Genomic DNA, 21,639 nt, shown 5'->3' with positions numbered 1-21,639 from the left:
TAAATTCATCTTTTTCTTCTTTCCTCAGTGGAGCAGACTCTAGCAGCCACCATAGCCCGTCACATGTCTGCTCAGAACACAGAGAACGGACAAAAAAAGAAGCAGGAGAGGGGAAATGGAAGGAGGAGGGAGCTGAGGGCGGCACAGAGAGGGAAGCAGGCAGCAGCTCCATAGAGGAGGAAGTTCTTACAGCAGCAAATGACTCCCTCTGCAGTGACAGCATCCCCTCTGTAGTGGATGAGAAAGGTACTGGATGGCAAGCACAGCCCGGAGTTTGAAATGTTAACATGTGCTTTTCTTCACACTCCAGTATTTGCCTCTTATTTATTAAACAGTAAGTGGGCATGGCAACAGAGTTATCACCACTTCTACCAAAGAAAATGTTAAAACCTTTTTGCCGTCATATAGTCTGCACTAAAGCCAAAACTGTGTATATACAGACCTTATACTGTATATGCGGCCTGGGGAAAAAAAAAAAAAAAACAAGATAGTGGGTGTGGTTGAAGACTTTGTGGTACTGAGCTCATGCCATTTCTGGCCCCCCAGGAGACAGTACGTCAGTGGCAACGGAGTACTCTCTCAAGTTCGATGAGTCCATGACAGAGGACGAGATAGAAGAGCGATCATTCCGCTCTCTGTTGCCATCTGAGGCGCACCGCCGTGGAACCATGGAGAAAAAGTCCCGCCACCACGAGGAATCAGAGGATGATGGGGCTACTCATAACACAACATTGGTTTCAGGGGCACACAATATCTTGAAGGTGAGAAGTCATTGTAGTCATACAAACATTTGACCACTGACAGTAAGATTTATCCCCTTAAATGTGTGATTTTTTTTGTTTTTTTTGTTTTGTTTTTGCTTTCCCTTTCAGCCCCTTGAATCTATTTCCCCTTCAACTTAACCTTGCAGCAGATCTAAAACATTTCACCTTTGTTCTCCTGCAGTCTCAAGATGCAAACATGGCCTTCTCTGGTGGACAGGACAGCTTTTCCCAATTCACCATGGACATGGTACGTCAATACATGAAGGATGAGGAAGTAAGACTGCAGCACCAGAGCTCGCTGCTGCGTCTTCGCCAGAAGGCTCTCAAAGAGAAGACGAGAACTGAGCTGGCCTGGCTAGAGCACCAGAAAAAAAGGCTGAGAGACAAGGGAGAGGATGACAAAATGCCACCAATCAGGAAGAAGCAGAGGGGCCTTTTGATGAAACTACAGCAGGAGCAGGTACTTTGGGGTAGAAACATAATGACAGTAAGTGACAGTTGAGTTTTGGGGTATGGTTCAATCTTGGACATTACAAACCAACTTTCTCTCTCACTATACTCACGTTCCAAGGCTGAGATCAAGAGACTCCAGGAGGCCAATAAAGCAGCGAGGAAGGAAAGGCAGCTGTTGCTGAAGCAGCAGGAGGAGATTGAGCGGATGAGAAACTCTACACTCAGACTGAAGGAGCGTCTCAAGTGTGCTGGGGGTGAAGCACCTGTAAGTAGTGCAGTCACTAACCAACTTCACAGGCTATACAGAGGAGGTTTCAGTCCATTATTGTTCGTTATACAGACAATAGAATCTTATCTAAATTAAATAAGAATGGGTTAAGAAAACGTATACTAGCTGTTGTGTTCATCTTAAGGCTTTTCTTAAATGGCTTTACTAATTATTGGCCTGTTTGTTTGTTTGTTTGTGTCCATTGATCCATCCTTCAGGAGACTCCAGTGTCAGAAACACCGGTGTCAGAGCTAGCCTCCCCCAACATGAGACATGCTGAAGATAACCGCAGCCCCTCTCCCTCGCTTTCCATCTCTGGAAGTGAGACTAGCAGCATCATGCAGAAGCTTAAGAAGATGCGAACTCACATGGATGAGAAGTAAAGACTTTCATTTAATTTTTCATATAATTATTAGATAATTGACAATCTTTCCAGCAAATATCACAAGTCGTGCTTCCTCATCTGTTTCTAATAGTATTTACTGTAGGTGTGTCCTGCTTCCATTCATTCCCCTTGTGATTTGCCTCTTTCATTCTTTTTATTATGCGAAAAAACAATAGCAATATCCTGATCAGGTTTTGTACCCTTTTTTGTTCATCTTTTTAGTTTTTGTTTTATTTTTGGCACCGGATCACAACAAGGGGCCAAAAAACAGAGACTATGTGTTGAAACAGATTTTGATCTGTTCTTAACTGTTCTTAACTGTTTTTAATGCACATTTCCTATAGCCTTAGCATATACAGGGTTGATTAGAAATTAATCAATGAGTTTAGATATGTTTTATAGCTCAAAAGTTCTGCATTAAGTGCTGCACTGTGCTGTTTACTACAATGGCTTATATTTAATCAATTCTACCACAAGTCATAAAAGACAGGCATTTTCAGATTCTATACAAAGGGTCTTTATCTTAACTAGCAACTAACCTAATGAAAACTAACAGTAATTACAGTGCACGTCATCTTTGCTTGCTGTCTTCAGTGCTGTGAATGTGTGGATGTGAAGATAAGCATGCTCCATGTTCCTCTTCCTCTAGACTAGACTAGCATCCACAGTTGGCTACACTACTCCCCTATAACTTTTTAACCTATTACAGTACTTAATAAGAGTTACTAAGAGTTATCTGATGCACTCTTAAACAAATGTTGGAAAGCAATAACATCAGACAACATTAAATAAATCGAACAATATGTAATCTTAATTCTGAAACTTTATGGAGATGATTATTTTCTAGATGAGACCAACATAAATCATGCACTCCATCACTTTTATTACAACAATTTCCTCTTGTCTTCGCAAGTTACTATATGTGCTTGGAGTTCCTGTAGTTCCTCACAGGGTTAAGACAAGGCTAACAGCTTTTGTGTGGTTATTTTTAGAGCCTCTCTCAAACAAGTTGGTTAATTGTTATAGGATTTATAAATTGGCAATAAAATGCCAATCTTCAATTCGATACTAACATTTCAGCAATTTTTAGGTCTATAATTGTTTAAATTTATACTGGCAACACAATGAGCAACACAATTTTGATTTGCTTCTGTTAATTTCTAAACATTATGAAGTTAAACAACACCACAATTAGCTCCAAAATAAATGGATTTAAGAGGAACTAACAAAACATAAACTTTGTATTTTTGTCTGATCATGTATTTGTTAGCTTGCTTGCCATGATCCTTTTTTAATAAACTATCAATTATCTCTTCCCTTCCCTATGTCACTCTCTATCACCACTGTCATGTTGTTGATCATAGCGAAAGCACACTATGAAATCAGCGTGACGTAACACACTAACAAAGTTGTGATCATTTCATCTTACCTCATACTTTAATTTGATTAAGATCAGGGTTACTGGTGAATCAGCAGTGATCAGACCCCACCTCCCACCCCTACCTCCCCATACTTGATGCCCACACACTGGTTTAAATGTTCATGTTCTCCCAAAACAGTAATTTAATAGTCACCATTTTCTAACAGAAGCCTGACAGACTGGCACCTTGGGTGCAATACAACCACATTTGCTCATATCGCTCTTCTCTCTCCCTCTCTCTCTACTTGTCTTTTCCCTCTGTGTCTCTTGTGTTTTTAATTCCCCCCTCTACATTGTTTGTGTTTGTGTTGTACATTTCCATGCCCATGTTTGTGTGACTCTTTTGACTTTGTCTGTTGCGTGCTTGTATGTTGTAGACACTGCTCTCCTGTCCACTACTTCCTCTCTGTGTTCACGGCCCAACACTGGGCCTCCCTCAGTGTCTGTCTTCCCAACCTCCACCCTAAATTCCAGCTCTTTATCTACAACCAGTTGGTCAGGTACTGTACAGTGATCTCTACCTCTTCCCTAGCACCTCCACCTAGCTCTGCCCTGCCTCACTTCCCATCCCATGGAACATGCTTGTGTTCATCCACTGGCACGGGGACCCTGTGTGGGTGGGATGGTGAATGATGAGTGACTGGATGTATTGCTTTGTTTGGGTTTTCTGTGAGGTTTTAAGACGTTTTTAACTTCCAGGATGGAATTTGTGGTGGGAAGGAGTGAAAGTTTGAAAAGTGCCCAAGGAAAGCTGCTTTACTGAAATAAGCTAACCTTTTGACAACTTCATTTTGAATTTAAAATATTTTTTTATGCTAGTTCTTCGATATTTGTGTTGCCAGTGAGTTAAATAATGCAGTTTCACCACTGTAAGTTTTAAAGCACAATTGGAAATGAAAAAGAAAGTGAAAGGTTATCTTCATTTAATGGGAGCTTTCCTTGTTTGATGGGAATCTCAGAATCAAAGCTGGGATTTCACTGATTTCTGTGGTGTTGAATTTGTGACTCTTCCCCTCTTTATTTCTTCCTTCTTGGAACGAATGATAAATAAGTTGCAGTGCATCTCCCTTTCCCCTTGTGACTGCTGGCTGGTCTGCACTAGACCAGTTATTGATATAAAATGCTTTCAGATTAAACCACACTATAACTTGGAAGTAACAGACATTGCGTAGAACAGACCCGAGATCGTGGTCTATCTCTTTAATGAGCCCAGTAAATCTTAACTAGATCCCTTTATTAGGTAACTGTTGCATAGGATTGTATAATAAGTACAAATGGCTATTGCCTTTAATACAGTTTGGGAATGCACTAAGAGAACTCCCCAGTCTGGTTCTTCAGTATCTAGCCTGTCATCAGTATACATTAGGTCAAGAGAAAGGCCTCTAAATTAGATTAAGGCTAAATAATACTGCACTGTAATGGCACCCATAGCTGTGGGAGACCCCATTACACAACAGCTATACCTGACTGCACTTTGTTTTGATAGGCATCTGCAGAGATTTGTATGTATACGTGACCCAGTGTAAGTTGAATTTTAGAATTACAAATTCTTTTGCTTTTGCAAGACAACAGAACCTTTGTGTTCCAGTCTCAATATTGGTAAGAGGAACACAGTAAATGGAAGAGGTCATACTAAAGGGACGCTCATTAGGATGTAACTGTCTATGCTTAGGTTTTTTTCTATGTCCTGTAACTAAGTGTGTGCGTGTGCGTGTGCGTGTGTGTGTGAGACTGCACCCAATCAATGTAATGTTGAACTTCTGGGTTCCAGTCTGATGCATGAATCTGACATCTTCGCATCTTTCCTTTTCTTCTTTTCTCTGAGTTACATGTCATTGTTTGTTTTTGTATTGTTTTTTTTTAATTTGATGGGTGCTTGTACACTTCCAATACTTCAATTATTGTTCTAGGCATGGAATCAGGTGTGTATGTGTGGTTTTGCTTCTCTGAGTGTTGGACAGATGTTTGAGATGAGTTTGCTGTGAAAACTGGATGTCCAGGTGATTTGGGTCTGCTTGCTTCTGCGAGGCCATGTTAATCATACCTTATGCTAAATGTTTTTGTCCTACTTTTCTTCTCCCCCTCATCACTGCCACCCTACCTTCTCCCTCACCACCCATCTTCTTTCTGTCTTTCTCTTCATCTTCATTTCTCCTCTCCATCATCTACAATCTCCCTTTTTAATCTCTTCTTCTCCTTTTCTCATCTCTCCTTTTTTTCCCCCCACCTTCATCTTTACCATCCATCCCTTTCCCCAGGTTCCTGACCAAGCGGGAGCAGCAGCTGATGCAGAGACGTCGCCATGCTGAGGAACTGCTGCAGTGGAAACAGCGACTGGACCGGGAGGAGGCAGAGGTTCGTAGGATGGAGAAAGAGGCCCTGGCTGTCTGGGACCGGCAGACGCAGCGGGACAAGGATTGTGATGTGTCAGAGAGTCAGAAAAATGAGATCTCTGACATTAGCCCTAGTCACAATCGAAGCTCAGAGCCCAGAACTGACAGTGAGAAAGGTGAAGCAACAGGATTCTTTCATTTTCAAGTGTATGGCAAGCTTTTGCCAGGTTTAAAGTCAAAAGAAATATAACAAGGAATGGAATTTTCAAATGGGAATAGAAATAATGTCAAAATCAATCTAAACAAATAAAAATGACTTAATGTTAATGTGTTTAATTTTTAGAGTATGTGAGTGAGGGTGAATCCTCAGCGACACCTGAGTCCAGTATACACACAGAGGGATTAGGGTATCAGCAACCAGGAAGCCCCTCCTCAGCAAAACCTGTGTCAGTCCCTGAAACACCTTTGGCCTCCGTCCAGAGCAGCCCTGTGAATTACACCGAAGACTTCACTTCAGCTTCACCAACACCTATCAGACAAGTACGCATTAATGTGGTTATCTTTTCTTTTGGTATTTTAGTGTTTAGTCTCATCTCTTTGACGGTAGCGGGGTTAATTTTGAGCATAAATATAGCATGCAACTCCAAAACTGACCTCACATGTCCAATCCAGGCACGCCTCTGTCCGTCCATCTGACTGACTGGCTTTCATATCCTGAAGTAATATTCCCCTCTCTTCCCCTCCTCCTTTTATTTAGTCAGTCCAGTCTTCAATATTCAAAGGCAGCCACAGCCCTGCTGCCTCTCCTTCAGATGGCAGCAGCAAAACCAAGATGCAGCTCCACTCCTCCTCCCGGACCGCCAACCAGGCCCGCACTCAGCCAACTGACTCCCCAATGGCCACGCAGACTGGTGAGTAACCCAATGACTCAACACACACTGAACATATATTTTTGGAGTATATAATACCTCCTGATAGTTCTCAGAGAAGATAGGGGGGAGAGTAGACATAATGCAGCTATATTGTTGGCACTTTGTAATCAGGCATAATCTGATGCTGCCAGGAATACATTATGCAAGCACTTCCATGATACCTAACCTGCTTGGTTGTGTGATAGGTGGAGAGAACACTTTGCATTGCACTTAGTTATCGCAGAAGCAAAGAAAGTTTTGATGCCCTGTTGTTGTAGCCGAGTGTGTTTCATTTATTTTCAGGCCACTGTTTAAACCTTTAATCTTTGTAATACTGTTTGTTCATTGTGTACAATCCAAAGCAACATGCACAAATACAAACACCACACATTCTTGGTAAAGAAAATGTACAGTAATCCTCAAAGACTTGGGTTGGAACTGAGTTTGAGTGGGCACAAAGTTGGATTACCCATTGCTAATCAGAGGTCTGGCACTGGTTTCACATTCTAACTGTGATTTATCATCTAAATTTGCCTTCAGAACCCATTTCAGACCAGAGTGACATAGAGAGTCGTATCAAGGCCCTGAAGGAAGAACTCAGAAAACGAAAGTTTATGGCCTACCAGCTGAAGAAAGAGCAGAAGAAGAGGCACAAGGAGCGCCTGAAGGCAAAGGAGGCCAGCCTGCTGAGGCAGCTGGAGGTAAATGTGTGTGTTTGGGCTTCTAGGTGGTGGTTTGTTTTCTTTTGTTTTTTGCTTGTGTTTGTGTGTTTGTATTTTCCATTTATAAGTACATGTATTATATCTTAACTGTTACTTTCACCTTTTATGTTCAGACCTATAACAACTTCATCGAGAAAACTAAGGCAGAACTGAATAAGGAACCAGACTCAACACCTGATACAAAGTCCCAGATCAACGATTCCATATCAGTCGCTGAGCATTCCAGTATTAAACCACCTGCTCACAGGTACCAAAAGCAGCATGTCTCTCTCTCTCGCTCTCTCTCTCGCTCGCTCTCTCTCTCTCTGTGTGTTTGTGTGTAAAATAAGATTGGTGCTCAGTTTATAAAAATCCCTCTTTCTTAGGTCTGAAACCAGCCAAGACTCTGAAAGGACACAAATAGATGCCTCATTAGACCACAGTGAGTGATTCATACTCATCATAACTAATAAATTTAAGAATGAATTTTGACAATACATGTTATAATATTAATATGTACCTCTCCTATTATGTTAGATGCCCCTCCTCAAGGTGATTATAGTAGATCCACCTCAGTGCCTGAAAAATTACCTGAAGACCCACCAACTGTCACTCCAACCCCACTACATGGCAGTCCAGAATGTCCAACCTCAGGACTTGTGGATCTTTTAAGACCTACCTCCAAGGAAACCAAGACGCAGATTATTGAGTCTGGGGATGAGAACATTGTGTCTTATCAAAGATCTGAAATTCAAGAAGAGCTGGAGGTGGAAGTAAATTCCTGGTTGGAGGATCAACACTCTGAACGTCTGCTCAAACTAGAAAAAGAGGACAGACCCGACTCCCAGGAGAAGCTTTCTACATCTCTTGGTTCCTCTTCAGTGAGTGAAGAACATCAATGTTCTCCATCAGAAGCAAAGGAAACATCTGAAGCAGAGGATATTGTAAAACCTACAACTAAGTCAAATTCAACCCCAATGGACCTCAAAATCTCACCACATCCAAGCTTTTCATCCAGTGATCCCTCCTGCTTCCCTGACTCAGTTGCTTTCTCTTCAAAGAAGGAGGCCCCCAAAAAGGACGGTGAAGTCTCTTCTCCCATGGCAGATGATTATCATGATGACTTTGAGTCATCAGTTGATTCGTCACCCAGGGAGCAGCATCGTAGTTCCAGGCCTGAGTCTCAAATCTCAGTTTCCCCGACTGAAATAAAAGGTTCAAGAGAAGACTCCCCTAGCAGAGCCACACCATATGACCGCCAAGATGAGGAGGTAGAGGAGGAAATAGCTGAGGAACTGAGTCACCATTCTGGCATGAGTGAACCTAGCCATCAATCTGGAAGACTGCTAGATCTACATAAACAGACAGAAGACTCCATACATGACAATAAGAGCATTAAATCCAGCCACTCACCAACAGTCTCTCCTTTGCAGACCCCTATCTCTCCTGTTATAGATGAAATGCCAAGTTTTCACATTGGAGATCGGGTTCTTGTTGGCGGTGTTCAGCCTGGCACCCTGAGATTCAAAGGTCCAACCAGCTTTGCCAATGGCTTCTGGGCTGGTGTGGAGTTAGACAAGCCTGAAGGGAGCAACAACGGCACTTATGATGGAGTGGTATACTTTGAGTGTGATGAATGCCACGGTATCTTTGCTCCTCCAGACAAAATCACACACCTCCCAGATAAGTTTGAGATCTACATAGACACCACAGAGGACGAGGACTCATTCTTTGATGATCTGTCAGATAAAGGTGGGGATAAACGTAGAACAGATGAGAACAAAAAAAATCAAAAACAAGGAAATCTTAAGACTAGAAATGAACAAACATCTCATAAGGACGTGGGGTCTGGAGCTAAAAAGATTACAGACGATTCTCTTCACAAGAACCAGACCTCACTGAAGGACGGATCCCACCTCAGTTCACAGCATCACAAAGAATCCCAGCATCCAGTTTCTAATGGCAACAGTTGGGACATAATGTTGGATTTTGACATTGCACAAACTGCTGTCCTCATCTCTGACATGGACAAGATTGGCCTGGGGGAGCAGAGTCAGAAGGAGATGACAACCCTTGTTGAGAGAGAAGACTTAGACTCACAACACCAGTCTACTCCTGCTGATCTTACCATAGATATCAGGGATGTTAAGGGTAAAGAGAAAGACACAGATTTACTGGACACATTTGCAGATATGCTCTTCAACAACTTTGTGAAAGACACTGTGAAGCAATTTTCTGAAATTAAAAAGGCTAAGGAACAGAAGATAGAAGCTGCCAACCAGATGAATGGAGACCTGTTTGGGGAAAATTTTGAAGAAGAGGAGTGGATCTCTTCAGTAGAACAAAAAGATGGTCTACCTTTCTTCCTACCCATAGAAAAAGAGGAGCTGTCTTCTCCAGAGCTGTGTAACCGACCGGTGAGTATATATTTCTGATTCTTCAGTAACGTGTTAATGAAGGAAGGTTTTACAGGAAAATAACAACATATTGTCTCCATGTGTTTCATAATTTCAATACTAATAGAATGTCAGTTGGAAAAAAATCCGGGACTGTAATGCGATTGAACTGTGAAATTTGATAATTAAGTTACTGACAAACAGTACTTGTTGATTTGAACTGGAGGAACCTTGTTTTCGGGATGTGTTCAGCCAAAGTCCAACTTTTTGTTGACAGACTGTATTGAGTTTGGTGCTCTTTGCTGAACACCATTTGTGTGTGAAACATTAGTGAGAAAGAAGACTCTTTAACGCAAGGTCAGAAGTGTAAAACCATGATTTATAATGGCTCATGTCGCTGTTAGATATTCAGATATCTTTAATTGTTTAATCTAAGCTTGAAAGTGAGCATGAAAATCAGTTTGTTTTTTTTTCCTGTATTGCTTTCATACCAGGAGAGTCCAGTGTTAGGGGCCAGTGGTCAAGAGGAACTCGCCAAGCGACTAGCAGAGCTGGAACTGAGCCGCGAACTGCTGGATGAGCTAGGTGACGATCAGGACTGGTTTGATGAGGACTTTGGCCTCAGCTCCCGTAGGGAACAGCAGAGGCTTAAACAAAAACAGAGAGAGGAAGAGGTGAGGTTGGTAGGAGAAGGGGGGCTAGGGAGCTCTGGCTCATCAGCTGGTGCTCCTATGGGGGGGCTGGACTCATCACCAGGTGGAGAACAGCAGGTAAAGACTCCACCTAGACCTGAGCTACCTCTTCCCCTGCCTCCTAAACTACCTGAGCAGCCCGCCATGGTGGTGCCCCATTCAGCCACAGAGGTGGAGAAGATGGTCCATGCTGCCACTCAGGAGATCTGGGAGAGCTGTGGTCTGGGGAAGGAGGGAGCAGTGACCCTTGCACAACTGCCAAACCCCAAACCTTCACAAGAGTATCTGGGTAAAGAGTCCAGCAGCCAAGACCAGGAGGCCCTCTCGATCCGCAGCTACAGAAAGGTGAAACGAAGAACTTGCAAAACATCAGAAAAAGAAGTCTATGAAACAAAAACAACCATACAGACATCCTGATGCATGTTTATTGTATATTGAAAAACTGCAGTCTGCACAATTGAAGAACAGGAAGAGACACTTGGCTTAGTTTTCCTCCTCCTACAGTCATGGCCTGCTGAGGTTAAATTAAAATGACATATTTTAGCACCCGTATCTCATTGCTCTCTGTTGTTCCCTAGGGTGTGTATGACCTCACATGGGAGATTCTTCAGGAGATCTATGCGGAAGACCCCAACATTGATCAGCCTCAGTGGGTCAAAGCACGGCGAGTCAAGGCCTCCTTCTTCCACAGAGTAAAGACACCAGGAGACATCACCAAAATCCAGGTACAGTCACCATCAACAAACAGTAAAGAGACACAACATTTTTCTGTTTTCTGAACCTAAAGTTCTAGCAGTGTAAACAAGCCTCCTCAAAAATTAGCTTTGGTGTTCCCCACTTAAGTTATCAGCAAAATTTAAGGAGTGCAGTTTAACAGTGACTCAAATTCAGTTACAGTGTCATGCCTTTTACACATGTGATGACATATGTTGTTTTCTTACATTGTTGACCAGGAATTCATCACAGCAGAAGTACTGAAATTGTACGGTCTGGCAAAGGATCAGAGCCAGAAGACTGACTGGCAGAAGATGCTCAAATTTGGCAGAAAGAAACGGGACAGAGTTGATCACATACTGGTATGTCCCGAAATTAAATGTTTGTTGGTTATTTTGTACATGATTTTAAAGAGCAGCAGTTTCATGAGGGACTAAATTTCTCCATCACCAGGACAGAACACTTATTACATGGCAGGCATTTTGTATCCCACCTGTTCCAAGATCACTGTCATGTGTTGGTTGTATTACTTTTGCAAGGACAGTACAGTATAACATTTGCACTTCTCTCTTTCAATTTGAAAGTCATGTGCAACAACATTAACACATTGAAATTTAGGATTATTTAGTCTTTAATACTTCATCAGTTTATATGAAGTAGAAATTTATCTGGCTAAAACACCTGTCACCAGAATTTTTCTCCAACTAGCCCCATAAAGTACGACACACACAGTCTGCTGTGCAGATCCTATTCTATCTGTTATACAATTTCTCTGAGAAACTTTTAGCTGAAAATTGACTTCATGTGAGAACAACGGGATATTACAGGAGATGACAGAAAGTGTGTTAACAGAAAGTGTAATTGTCTGGGTGACTTTTGCATAAAGTTGAAAGTTAACATTTAATCTTTCAGGCATGGCATTTTCCACTTTCTCTCACTGCAGTATAAACAACTGATGTCAGTAACTGTGCTATAGTGGTGAATCCTGTTTGTCTCTTAGGTTCAGGAACTCCATGAGGAGGAGGCCCAGTGGGTCAACTACGACGAGGACGAGCTGTTTGTCAAGATGCAGCTGGCTGACAGCATCTTTGACTCATTGCTGAAGGACACCACAAACGTGCTAACGCTTATCTGTGAGAAGAGAGCAAAAAGAGAGCCCCTCTCCTGACAGCTTTCCTGCTTGGAATCTGAACTACAACCTCCAGCTCAATCCCAGTCTGTCCTCACCCCAGTGAGCTCCAGCCAACCTACCGCTGCTCGGTCTTCCACCAGCTGATGTGCCAACAGCAACCCTTAAATGCCTTCAATCCCAGCAGTACCTCTCCTACTTATTTCAGTGACATTAATTTGCTGGATTTGCTTCAGCTAACTGTAGTGGCTGTACAGTTGGTTTTACACACACAACGCCTCTTGAGCAATCCTTTAACTTTAACACCATCTAGTCTCACATCCTGGACTGGTCCTTTCGTAAATGCCAGTTGGAGAATGAGCAGATGTTTGGATAGGATGGACTGTGCCATTTGTTAGCATTTAAAGTCCATTAATGCTGCTAAGTTGATTGTTCCACAGGGGACTAAAATATAAAATCCACCTGGAGCAAAAGTAGGTTGTTGTATTTTGTTTTGAATCTTAAATATATACTTGGATTCGAAACTTGTAATCAAATGGCAGAAAAGAACATACAGTGTAGTCAGTGGCTTGACAGTGACACATTATTGTTTTGACTTTGTAATCCAGCACATTGAAATTAAGCGGTCACTATGAGGCTAAATTGCCAACTTTTAGCCTTAATTTCGGGTTTTTCGCATCCATATTGGGTGAAAAGTGTAGGAATTGTAACCTTTTATACATAGTACCTCATTTTAAGGGACTGTATGCTTGCCTTAAATCAAAAATATTTACATGGACTTTTTGCTGTCGGTCTGGTCTTCAGCAAGCTCAACAGATGCTCATTTGGACTGAGGTCAGGCCAACATTCAACTGTGTAGCCCTAAAAAGTGCGTGCTTGTTTTTACTGTATGTTTCGCATCATTGTCCTGCTGCATTGCCTTTAATTTGGGGGACAATGTATTAAAAACACAAAAAAGTCGAACACTATTCACCCAATAAGGAGATGAATACCCTCCCCTGAACTCCATTAAAGCTGAGAGTCAGCACTTTAACTTGGTAATCTTTGTTTCTGATCCAGTGTGTTGGAGAACAGCTAAAACAATGAAAATTTGTCACTCATAAAATACTGTCAGGCCCAATGTGCTGGAACATGACTGAGTTCAGATATTGTATGAAACATTTTGCCTCCTTAATTATATTATTTATTGTGTGAAAATGTTAAATTAGAGGGAAAGGAACATTAAGAATTGTAAATGATCTTGTCAACATATAGATAAAAGATAAATTTAACATTGTGTAAAGAAAATTTTATTGTAAAAGCACAACCAGAAATGTGACTGTGAATATGGCAATACATTATGTAGGAGGTTTAAAGAATGATATTGAAACCAGAAAAAGGACACGGGGAAATCTGTTTATTTAAAAGTTGTAGTGTTAAGACTGAATTGAAACTCTATGATTTTGTTGTGGTCACAACTGTCCATTTGGACCAATTGGGACACACAAGACTGGCAGTAGGCTTGACTTGATTTTTTTAGAATCACATTATAGGACAGTACTGAAATGCTGGATTTGAGCCTTTCTATCACCCGAGAAGACACCTGTGGCTGTCTTGTTTCGTCAGTTATCCTGGAACAAGTTTCTGTAGCTGAACACTGTTGAGCAACCCAAAAACATTTAGTTGTGTAGCAGGATGGCTCAGTGCTCAAATTGCCGCTGTGACACATTTGGCTTTACAGCAACCAACAAGATCAAACCAGCCATCAGAATGTAGCCTGACAGCAGAGGTAGTCTTTCTCAATGTTCAGTTTAAGTGCCTCTTTAAGTTAGCTGTCACAAACTTTGTTGATGTCTCAGCATCCTTTGGACCTATTTTCTTTGAATGTCTCTCTTCAACTGCTGTATACTACCATTTTGTAAATGATCCTTGAATGACTGCTCTTCCTCTTTTAACCGGTTTACCAATACTTCAGTTTCTGCCTTATAAATCTTTCTGTATCAGAGCATAGTGTAGTAAACAAAAGGGTTTTTTTTTTTTTTTTTTTTTAAATATCTTCTCATTTCCCTGTGCCTCAGCCTGAGGAAATGTTTGTAATGCTTAACAAAATCACTGACTCACTCTAAAGACTACCTGCTTCTTGTCCATGTCACCCCTGCATCTGTGCATATAGACACAGTTGGGTCATTTTATTGATAAACTGTATCAGGAACTATGGACACTCCACACACACAGCCGCTTCAGCCCACAGGCTGCACAGAGTGAGTCATTGAGCTGATAAGATTGAGCACATAGGACTGTATCCAAGGGCTTATTTCAATCCTCAGTGTCAGTGCTGCTATGATCCAACAAATTGTGTATAAACGCAATGTGACGTGTAACAGAGCTGGTTCATCCGCATTGACTATTTGGCGCTAAAGTGACCTTAAACTGAGTACTTAATGTTTTGTTTTTGTTTTTTTTGTTTTTTTTCTACTGTCAGTGTTTTAACAGTTGCTAAGGTATATGTTCAAACTGTAAATTATATATTGAAGATAAAGACCAAAAACATTTGATACCAACTTCTCCATGCTGTATGACTTTTATGTCTGGTCTGTTGGCATATGTAACTGTAATGGTGACCTGATTAGTACCTTGGAAATATTTTCTACAAGGCTTTACTGCAAACCCATTAGGATTGTTCTCTTGAATTGATTGTATGTGGGAGGAAGTTAAGTTCTCCTCTGTAACTATGCAGTACTTGGTCTTATGCATTGCTTTACATGTGTGGACCAAACAGCTTAGACCTCTGTTGTTAGTCAGTATATTAAATACATTTTCAAGAAGCCTGAAGTGGTTTTGTGTAGGGTGGAGTTGCTCTAGTTCACAAGGAGACGGACAACTTTGCCTTTTAATAAAGTGTGTAGTATCCTATTAACCCAATTAAAACGTAGGTACAAAGGATTTGATTGTCAAATTAACCCAGTCTGGCTAGATTTCCCTCTTCATCCTTTGAAATGTTTATGAATATTTATAATAATGTGCTGTGAGTGTGCGCTAAGTGCACTTGAAGACTTGTACAATTCTTTTATGGGTGTAAATATATACCGTCTATCCAATCTGACCCGCTGTTACTGTAACCTGAACGATTGTTGTAAGATAAACTGTTTACTTTGCAAATATGTACATAGTATATATTTGTTAACTAAATGAACTTTGAAATTGTAAATAAAGCTTTCATTGTTTCTAAAGGAATACACTTTCAGGTAATGTCTTCTGATTTTCATACAAGGAGTGTACAGAAGTAATTACCTCAGCATGTTGTTAAAGTGCTGACAATGGGCCAGGAAATCTCCTCCTCTCCTCACACTAATGTTTAGGTATGTGAACCACCATCGGGTGTCGAGGTTTGTCAACTGCAGCAGCAGGGTGAAGTGTTTGAATGTGGGTGTGGGACAGTGTCACACTGTGTCAGGTCACATTAAAGGCAAAATACTCAGTGTATGTTTGAAAAAGAAAACATAAGGATACAAATTCAAAATGCAGGACAGGAGCCCAGGGCTGCACCACTGAGGAACCAAGGGCACGTCCTCTGTTACATGACATCCAAAGGAATTAAAATTCTTCAAGAGTACAAACGTTTTTCACATAATGGGGCTTTTAGGTTCGATGTTATTTGAATCTAAATATCTAAACATTTGACCGTTTTACACAAAGAATAATTAATTACAATAGACAGCAAAGTAGGGTGAGCTTTACAGAAGATATAAATGAAAAGTTAAATGAATAAGTAAAATGTGACTTTTTTTTTTTTTTTTTTTTAATACTCAGAAAACATTCTACAATATTTTGGTGACCAGTCTAAAATGTCGTAGTTGGGTGTAGCTGGGGAATTTGGACTCATGAATTCAATATTTCAGAATCTCAGATCCTTTACTTCAAGGACAAGGACTAAAAGTACCGAAAACAGTTTGTTTACATCAGAAAAGTGTAATTAGAAAGTCTTATATTATTCAGGAAACTAAACGACTTTTTCCAATGAAACTTAAAAAAAACTTTTATTTTGAAGAAAAGAAAACCCTGACTCAAGGACCACTCACTATCTTATACCTGTTCTTTCGATGGCCAAAAAACAAACAAAACAAAAACAAACGAAACAGAAAAGGGTGATTGGGCTTTTAGTATATTTCTGTGTAATGGAAGCAGAAACTAATAGCTTTTATTTTGACACCACCCACATATCTTAACTCAAGGTCAACTCAGTAGCTTATTTCTGTACCTATCAAACGCATCTCACTGTCCTCTTCAGCGAGTGGAGCTTTCTCAGTTGTTATGAGGATATAACTTAACTCCATCTACTTAGGAAGACCATGACATTCGGTTGAAAGTTCCGGGAAAAATAACTAGTGAACTGACTTTAGAGTTAAGATATTTTGTGTGTGTGTGTGTGTGTGTGTGTGTGTGTGTGTGTGTGTGTGTGTGTGAAACTAAAAACTATCTCCACTTCCATTACATAGAAAGTTAAGTAAAGGTATTCACACAGTAATTGAAATAAAAAGCCAATAAGAGGACTTTGAGTCTTATTTATTTATTTACTTATTTATTTATTGGCCAAACTAGTTTCAGAGTTGAAGAATGAACTTTCACATTTAGGTCTGGAGAATATTAATAATCACTCATAGTTATTTCCTGTATGAAAGTCGTGTCGGGGCAAAAAAAAAAAAAAAAAACTACTTGCCTACGCTGTGCTTCTGTACTTCCGACACGTCACTTTAAATCGCCTCATTTCATAGTCACATTAAAGCAAGTTTACGGAGACAAATGACTGACAGCGGAGAGAGGGGGGTGTGTTACTTTGTTATGAGTGGTGTTTCTTTTTTTTTCTTTTTTTTTTAGGAGCCAGAAGCTCGCCAGGGGGAGGACCCATGAAGCCTGTTGGCCACAAAAAGACAGAGAGGGAGGAAAAGTTGTGTCAACTTTTGTGACAGTGAGGTGGAGACTTGCTTCGTCCGGAGCGACGGTTATCACCGCCACCGCCACAAGCATCAGCTGCCCGGACGTGGAAGATGGCGCGGTCCCTCTGCCGTGCCACGTCTCGGTTCACGTTCGCCGTCTTTTTATGTTTTTGCCTACTTTTTCTTTCCGCTGCGGAGGCCGGACTGTACACCGACTCCGACCAGATCGTCCTGTTAAGTCCGGAAAATGTGGAGTCGGTTTTGGTCAACTCTACAGCGGCGACGGTCGTGGAGTTTTACGCTTCGTGGTGCGGACACTGCATCGCCTTTTCTCCAGTTTACAAAAGTCTGGCCGGAGACATCAAAGGTTGGTACGGGCTAGCTGCAGCTGTTTACACTGACAATTAATTTTGACTTTTAGTCCAGTATATAATCACTCCTAGGCGTTAATCATATTTTACTCTGCATTGTTTTTAAACAATTGCCAGTTGTGAACCACCCTACCTAGTTTTATAGCACATGATAAGTCATTAAAATAGTCTCAAAGTTGAACATTTTAGGACTAATAGACTATAAGTCATTTTGTCTCCAGCTGTAATGTTGCCTGAGTTGCGTCTCCCCGCAGTTTCTATCGTCTGCATGCAAACAGTGAGAGCACCGAGCTTTCGTCTGTATCTGTTAATTAGAGCATGTGATCTAATGAAAGTGTTTTTATTCTGCCCAACACTGTGGCTCTCCATCACATCCTCTCAGTTTTTTTTGTTTCCGGAGCTCGTGCGCCAACAAGGAATATCACAGAACCAGGAGAACCAATATAATTAGGATGCCAGTCAAGGGCAAAGTTTCTGATGGTGGCAGAGGTCCTGACACAGTCATGTGGTATTTCAGCCTCACACACAGTCTGCAATGGCAGCTGACAGCTTGGCGTGCTATCAAATGGCTTGCCTCGGAGCTGGGAGAGTGACTCTGAACTTTAATGGGACTGTGCATGCTGATGAAACCGGTGGCATTATGTCAGCCATTAACCTGTGCGAGTGTGTCAGCAACAATTCACTTCTGGATGGGACGTAAAATGACTGCATAGGCTCATCAGAGACAATACACGTGATCCGTTGGTTGCCCTCTTTCACAAATAAATAGTAAGGTAAACATGGAGAGGTGAGGAAGCAGCCCCAGAACAATTTTTAAAAAAAACCCAGTTCATTCAATATACAGTGAGTTTTTTTGTTTTCTTTTTTCTTTATTTCTTAACAATACTGGTCTTACAGACTTCTTCTGTACCGTAACACTGAAGTGCATTTTGGCACAAGGCAAACACAGGACCCCATCCAGTTTAAGTATACTGTAGAGGGTGCAGTAGACAGTACACTAAATATTTACAGTGGATCTCTCTCTCTCTCTCGCTTTATTTGATGTCTGCTCTTCAGAGTGGAAGCCAGCTGTGGACCTGGCAGCAATAGACTGTGCCGCAGAAGAGAACAGGAAGGTCTGCACCAGCTACGGCATCAGAGGGTATCCTACCATAAAGGTATCGCACAGTGTGTATCAGCTGTCAGATCGTATCAAATCATCTTTATTAGCATGGATGCTAATGTTACATTGTTGCCAAAGCTCAATTACATTTGATCAAATGTTAGACTTTAACAAGAAAGCAACATAAAATAGATAAAAATCACAAAACTTCAAACAGTACATGAAGTATACAGGCACAAAATGATGAATTAGACGAGTTCCGTCTTTTAATGAGTCTTGGTGTGTGTGAATTGACTTATTCATTCATTAAAGCTGAAAACCAGGGACAGGTGTGATTAGGAGATGACAAATGTTGTATCTCTACTGTGTTTATCTTTGATCTAAAGAAGCTTTAAAAACAAGAAAGTAGAACTGAAGTGACTTAGAAAATGAATCAGCAGCTACCTGATAATCAGTGAAGCGTTTTAGTCGTTTGTCAAGCAAAAATGTCAAACATGCGCCGACTTCATCTTCACAGATGTGAGGATTGGCTGCTTTTCTCGGTCATATACAGTTGTAAACTAAATATCTTTGGGATCTGGAATAATGGTTGGATAAAACAAGGAGTTTGAAGAGGCTACCTTGGGCTCTGGGAAATAATAATAGGAATTCTTCATTATTTTCTGACCTTTTTCATAAAGAAAATGATTAGTCAAGATTACAACTAGCAGATTAATCATTAATGAAAGTAACCATAATTTGCAAGCCTACAGGAAGGTAACAGAATATCTTGTGCCAGTACACTCTTTAAATTTAAAATGACTTTAAAGTTAGTTTAAATAATGTTCTAATCATAGTCTAAAAATGATTTGTCTGGCTCTTAGACAGTCACAGCTGAATCCAGTTTGTAACAAAAAAATAATCTAATGTTTTGTTTCCGGTGTATGGAGGTAATTGTCGAAGGACTCTTCTGGTTTGTGGCTTCATGACTAAAGGGAGGAATGTTCAGGCACTGCTGAAGCAAAACCTGAAAAAAGCCAACGCATGACTTACAACTCTAGCATATTCCTCCCATGCTGTGGTCATTATCCTGCAGTAGCACACCACACTGCATTCAGATCCATGTTACTGCTTATCCCATTCAGGTCCATGTTACTCCTCCCATACATTTTCTGAACTGCCCGTAAAATCAGGAATGTTCACAGTGTTGCTTGGAAAGGGAGCCCCCCTTTTCAACGCGGGTGTGTTTGATTTTGATTTGCATGTTGTGTTGGGCGTACATGTACAAGCATGTGTTGGAACAAAAAGTCTATTTGCCTGCTGTTTAGAAGTGTGTTTTGACAAACCAGGGTCAAGTAAGAAGTGAAACTTTTCAGTCCGAATTGACCGGTTCAAACTGCTTCATGCATATGTGATTTGCTAGTCAGTGGTTAGGTGATCGTTTCTTAAATTTATGTTGCTTGTTTATTAAGCTAGCGCCGAAACAGTATGTTGATTAATTGATCAATTAATTTGTTTGCAAAAAAATTGATAATCAAATAATCAAGTTCCAGCTTCTGACATGTGAGGGTTTTGCTGCTTTTCTCTTTTTCATAACTGAATGTCTTTTACAAATCAAGCCATTTAAAGATTATCCTGGGTTTTCAAAACTTGTGATGGGCATTTTTTCACTACTGACAATTCAGTCTAAATGTTTATTTGAAAAAAATAATCGACACAAATAATAAAAACAATCATTAGTTTCAGTCACATATTTTTCTTAAGCTATTGTAATGAAACACTGTAATTTGTTAATTAGTTGAACAGAATTTTTTTTTAAATTTAGTATATGTAAATTGTGCAAAAATATCATTTTTCTGACATTTGTCATTCAATTACTTCAAAATCTGTAACATCCACTTTGCAAAATGGTCATTATTCATTCAACCAGAGGGATTACTCTCCTTGTATATTAGTGTGTCGGTTTTCTCTGGATGAGAATATGATGGATACTGTAGATGCAATGGGGTGTTCCAAGTAAAGTTAACTTGTGCATGATCCGCACTGCAGAAACACCCCAGCTTCAAACATCTGTGTTTGTACCTTATCTGATTAGTCAGCAGTAGTGTGTGTGTTAAGGCCTCTCCTCTCGCCCCTGTCTCTGCTCTCTGCCAGTGAAACAAAGAGCTCCTTCTGTTTGAACTCACAATGGAGCTTTAACATCTGCGACTCATTTTAACCAGGAGGGATTTAGAGGTCAAGGCGGGCGCAGGGGACGGCTGTGCCCCCACCAAACATTACACAACGTCGCTTTGCTTCTCTCGTGGTCGTGTGAGGCCCGTCTGAGCTGATCTCTCTCCCTCTCTCCCTCTCTCCCTCTCTCCCTCTCCCACTCTCATTGCTTCCTTCCTAATCCAAAACCTCTCCCTTCTCTCACTTCACAGTTCTTCCATGCCTACTCCAAGGCTGACTCTGCAGGACAGACTTTTAAAGGTACACAGAATCAATTCAAGGAGCCGTCGGTTTGTTTACTGGCAGACTCCACCTTAAATTGTGTTTCATAGAGAACGTGCAGCTTCAACAGACGCCATGTCAGAGCAGGAACATGCACACTGAACATTTTCTTATCAGACATGTAGCTTCTCATTGAAACTGATATTTTATATTTGGCTCAGGTCAGCTCCAACATTTAACTGTGCACCATTCATTTCACATTTATCTAATATTGCATTTACTCAGGGAGTAGTTTGTATACACGCTCAGGTAGACATGGAAATGTTTCAGTGAATGATAATCAAAAATTAGAATAAACAGCAAAATATAATGCCCTTTGACCACCAGATTTCCCCCGTGATGTTCGAGGTCTCCGTCACAAGATCATAGACATACTAGAAACCCATGAGGAGGCCTGGCCCCCCGCCTGCCCCCCACTGGAGCCCGCCAGGTAAACTCACAGACACAATTTGACTTAGATTCTTTGAAGTGATTTTTTTTTTAATAAAATTACAAATGTTGAAGTTTATGTTTTGATCGGTCTATGTACCTGTCTATTTATCTCCGTTTGTTTACTCAATGCCATGAACCTATGATGAATTCATGTCACCAAACTATGTCAAATCAGTCTGGTAA

General features: G+C 40.8%; 2 protein-coding genes across 3 annotated transcripts in view; both read left to right on the top strand.

Annotated features, from left to right (window-relative positions):
• cep350 (centrosomal protein 350) overlaps positions 1–15,379 on the top strand; it is a 34,205-nt gene extending 18,826 nt beyond the window's left edge. Inside the window, exons 22-38 of one of the 2 annotated variants that reach the window (XM_040128154.1) lie at positions 29–246; positions 547–761; positions 946–1,224; positions 1,336–1,482; positions 1,704–1,864; positions 3,668–3,790; positions 5,549–5,799; positions 5,967–6,163; positions 6,381–6,534; positions 7,075–7,235; positions 7,370–7,503; positions 7,622–7,677; positions 7,773–9,652; positions 10,126–10,668; positions 10,902–11,048; positions 11,277–11,399; positions 12,038–15,379. In XM_040128154.1, coding sequence (XP_039984088.1) covers positions 29–246; positions 547–761; positions 946–1,224; positions 1,336–1,482; positions 1,704–1,864; positions 3,668–3,790; positions 5,549–5,799; positions 5,967–6,163; positions 6,381–6,534; positions 7,075–7,235; positions 7,370–7,503; positions 7,622–7,677; positions 7,773–9,652; positions 10,126–10,668; positions 10,902–11,048; positions 11,277–11,399; positions 12,038–12,205 — 4,957 coding nt within the window. In that variant the 3' untranslated portion in view covers positions 12,206–15,379. The remainder of the gene's footprint in view (positions 1–28; positions 247–546; positions 762–945; positions 1,225–1,335; positions 1,483–1,703; positions 1,865–3,667; positions 3,791–5,548; positions 5,800–5,966; positions 6,164–6,380; positions 6,535–7,074; positions 7,236–7,369; positions 7,504–7,621; positions 7,678–7,772; positions 9,653–10,125; positions 10,669–10,901; positions 11,049–11,276; positions 11,400–12,037) is intronic. The other variant, XM_040128155.1, reaches the window with a different exon arrangement.
• A 1,570-nt stretch (positions 15,380–16,949) lies between these two features.
• qsox1 (quiescin Q6 sulfhydryl oxidase 1) overlaps positions 16,950–21,639 on the top strand; it is a 30,709-nt gene continuing 26,019 nt past the window's right edge. The window contains exons 1-4 of the mRNA XM_040128372.1: positions 16,950–17,446; positions 18,507–18,607; positions 20,955–21,003; positions 21,352–21,454. Coding sequence (XP_039984306.1) covers positions 17,191–17,446; positions 18,507–18,607; positions 20,955–21,003; positions 21,352–21,454 — 509 coding nt within the window. The 5' untranslated portion in view covers positions 16,950–17,190. The remainder of the gene's footprint in view (positions 17,447–18,506; positions 18,608–20,954; positions 21,004–21,351; positions 21,455–21,639) is intronic.

This window comes from Xiphias gladius, chromosome 6 (genome assembly GCF_016859285.1).
Source record: "Xiphias gladius isolate SHS-SW01 ecotype Sanya breed wild chromosome 6, ASM1685928v1, whole genome shotgun sequence".
Taxonomy (NCBI): Eukaryota; Metazoa; Chordata; class Actinopteri; order Istiophoriformes; family Xiphiidae; genus Xiphias; species Xiphias gladius.
This window is presented reverse-complemented; position numbering and strand designations above follow the sequence as displayed.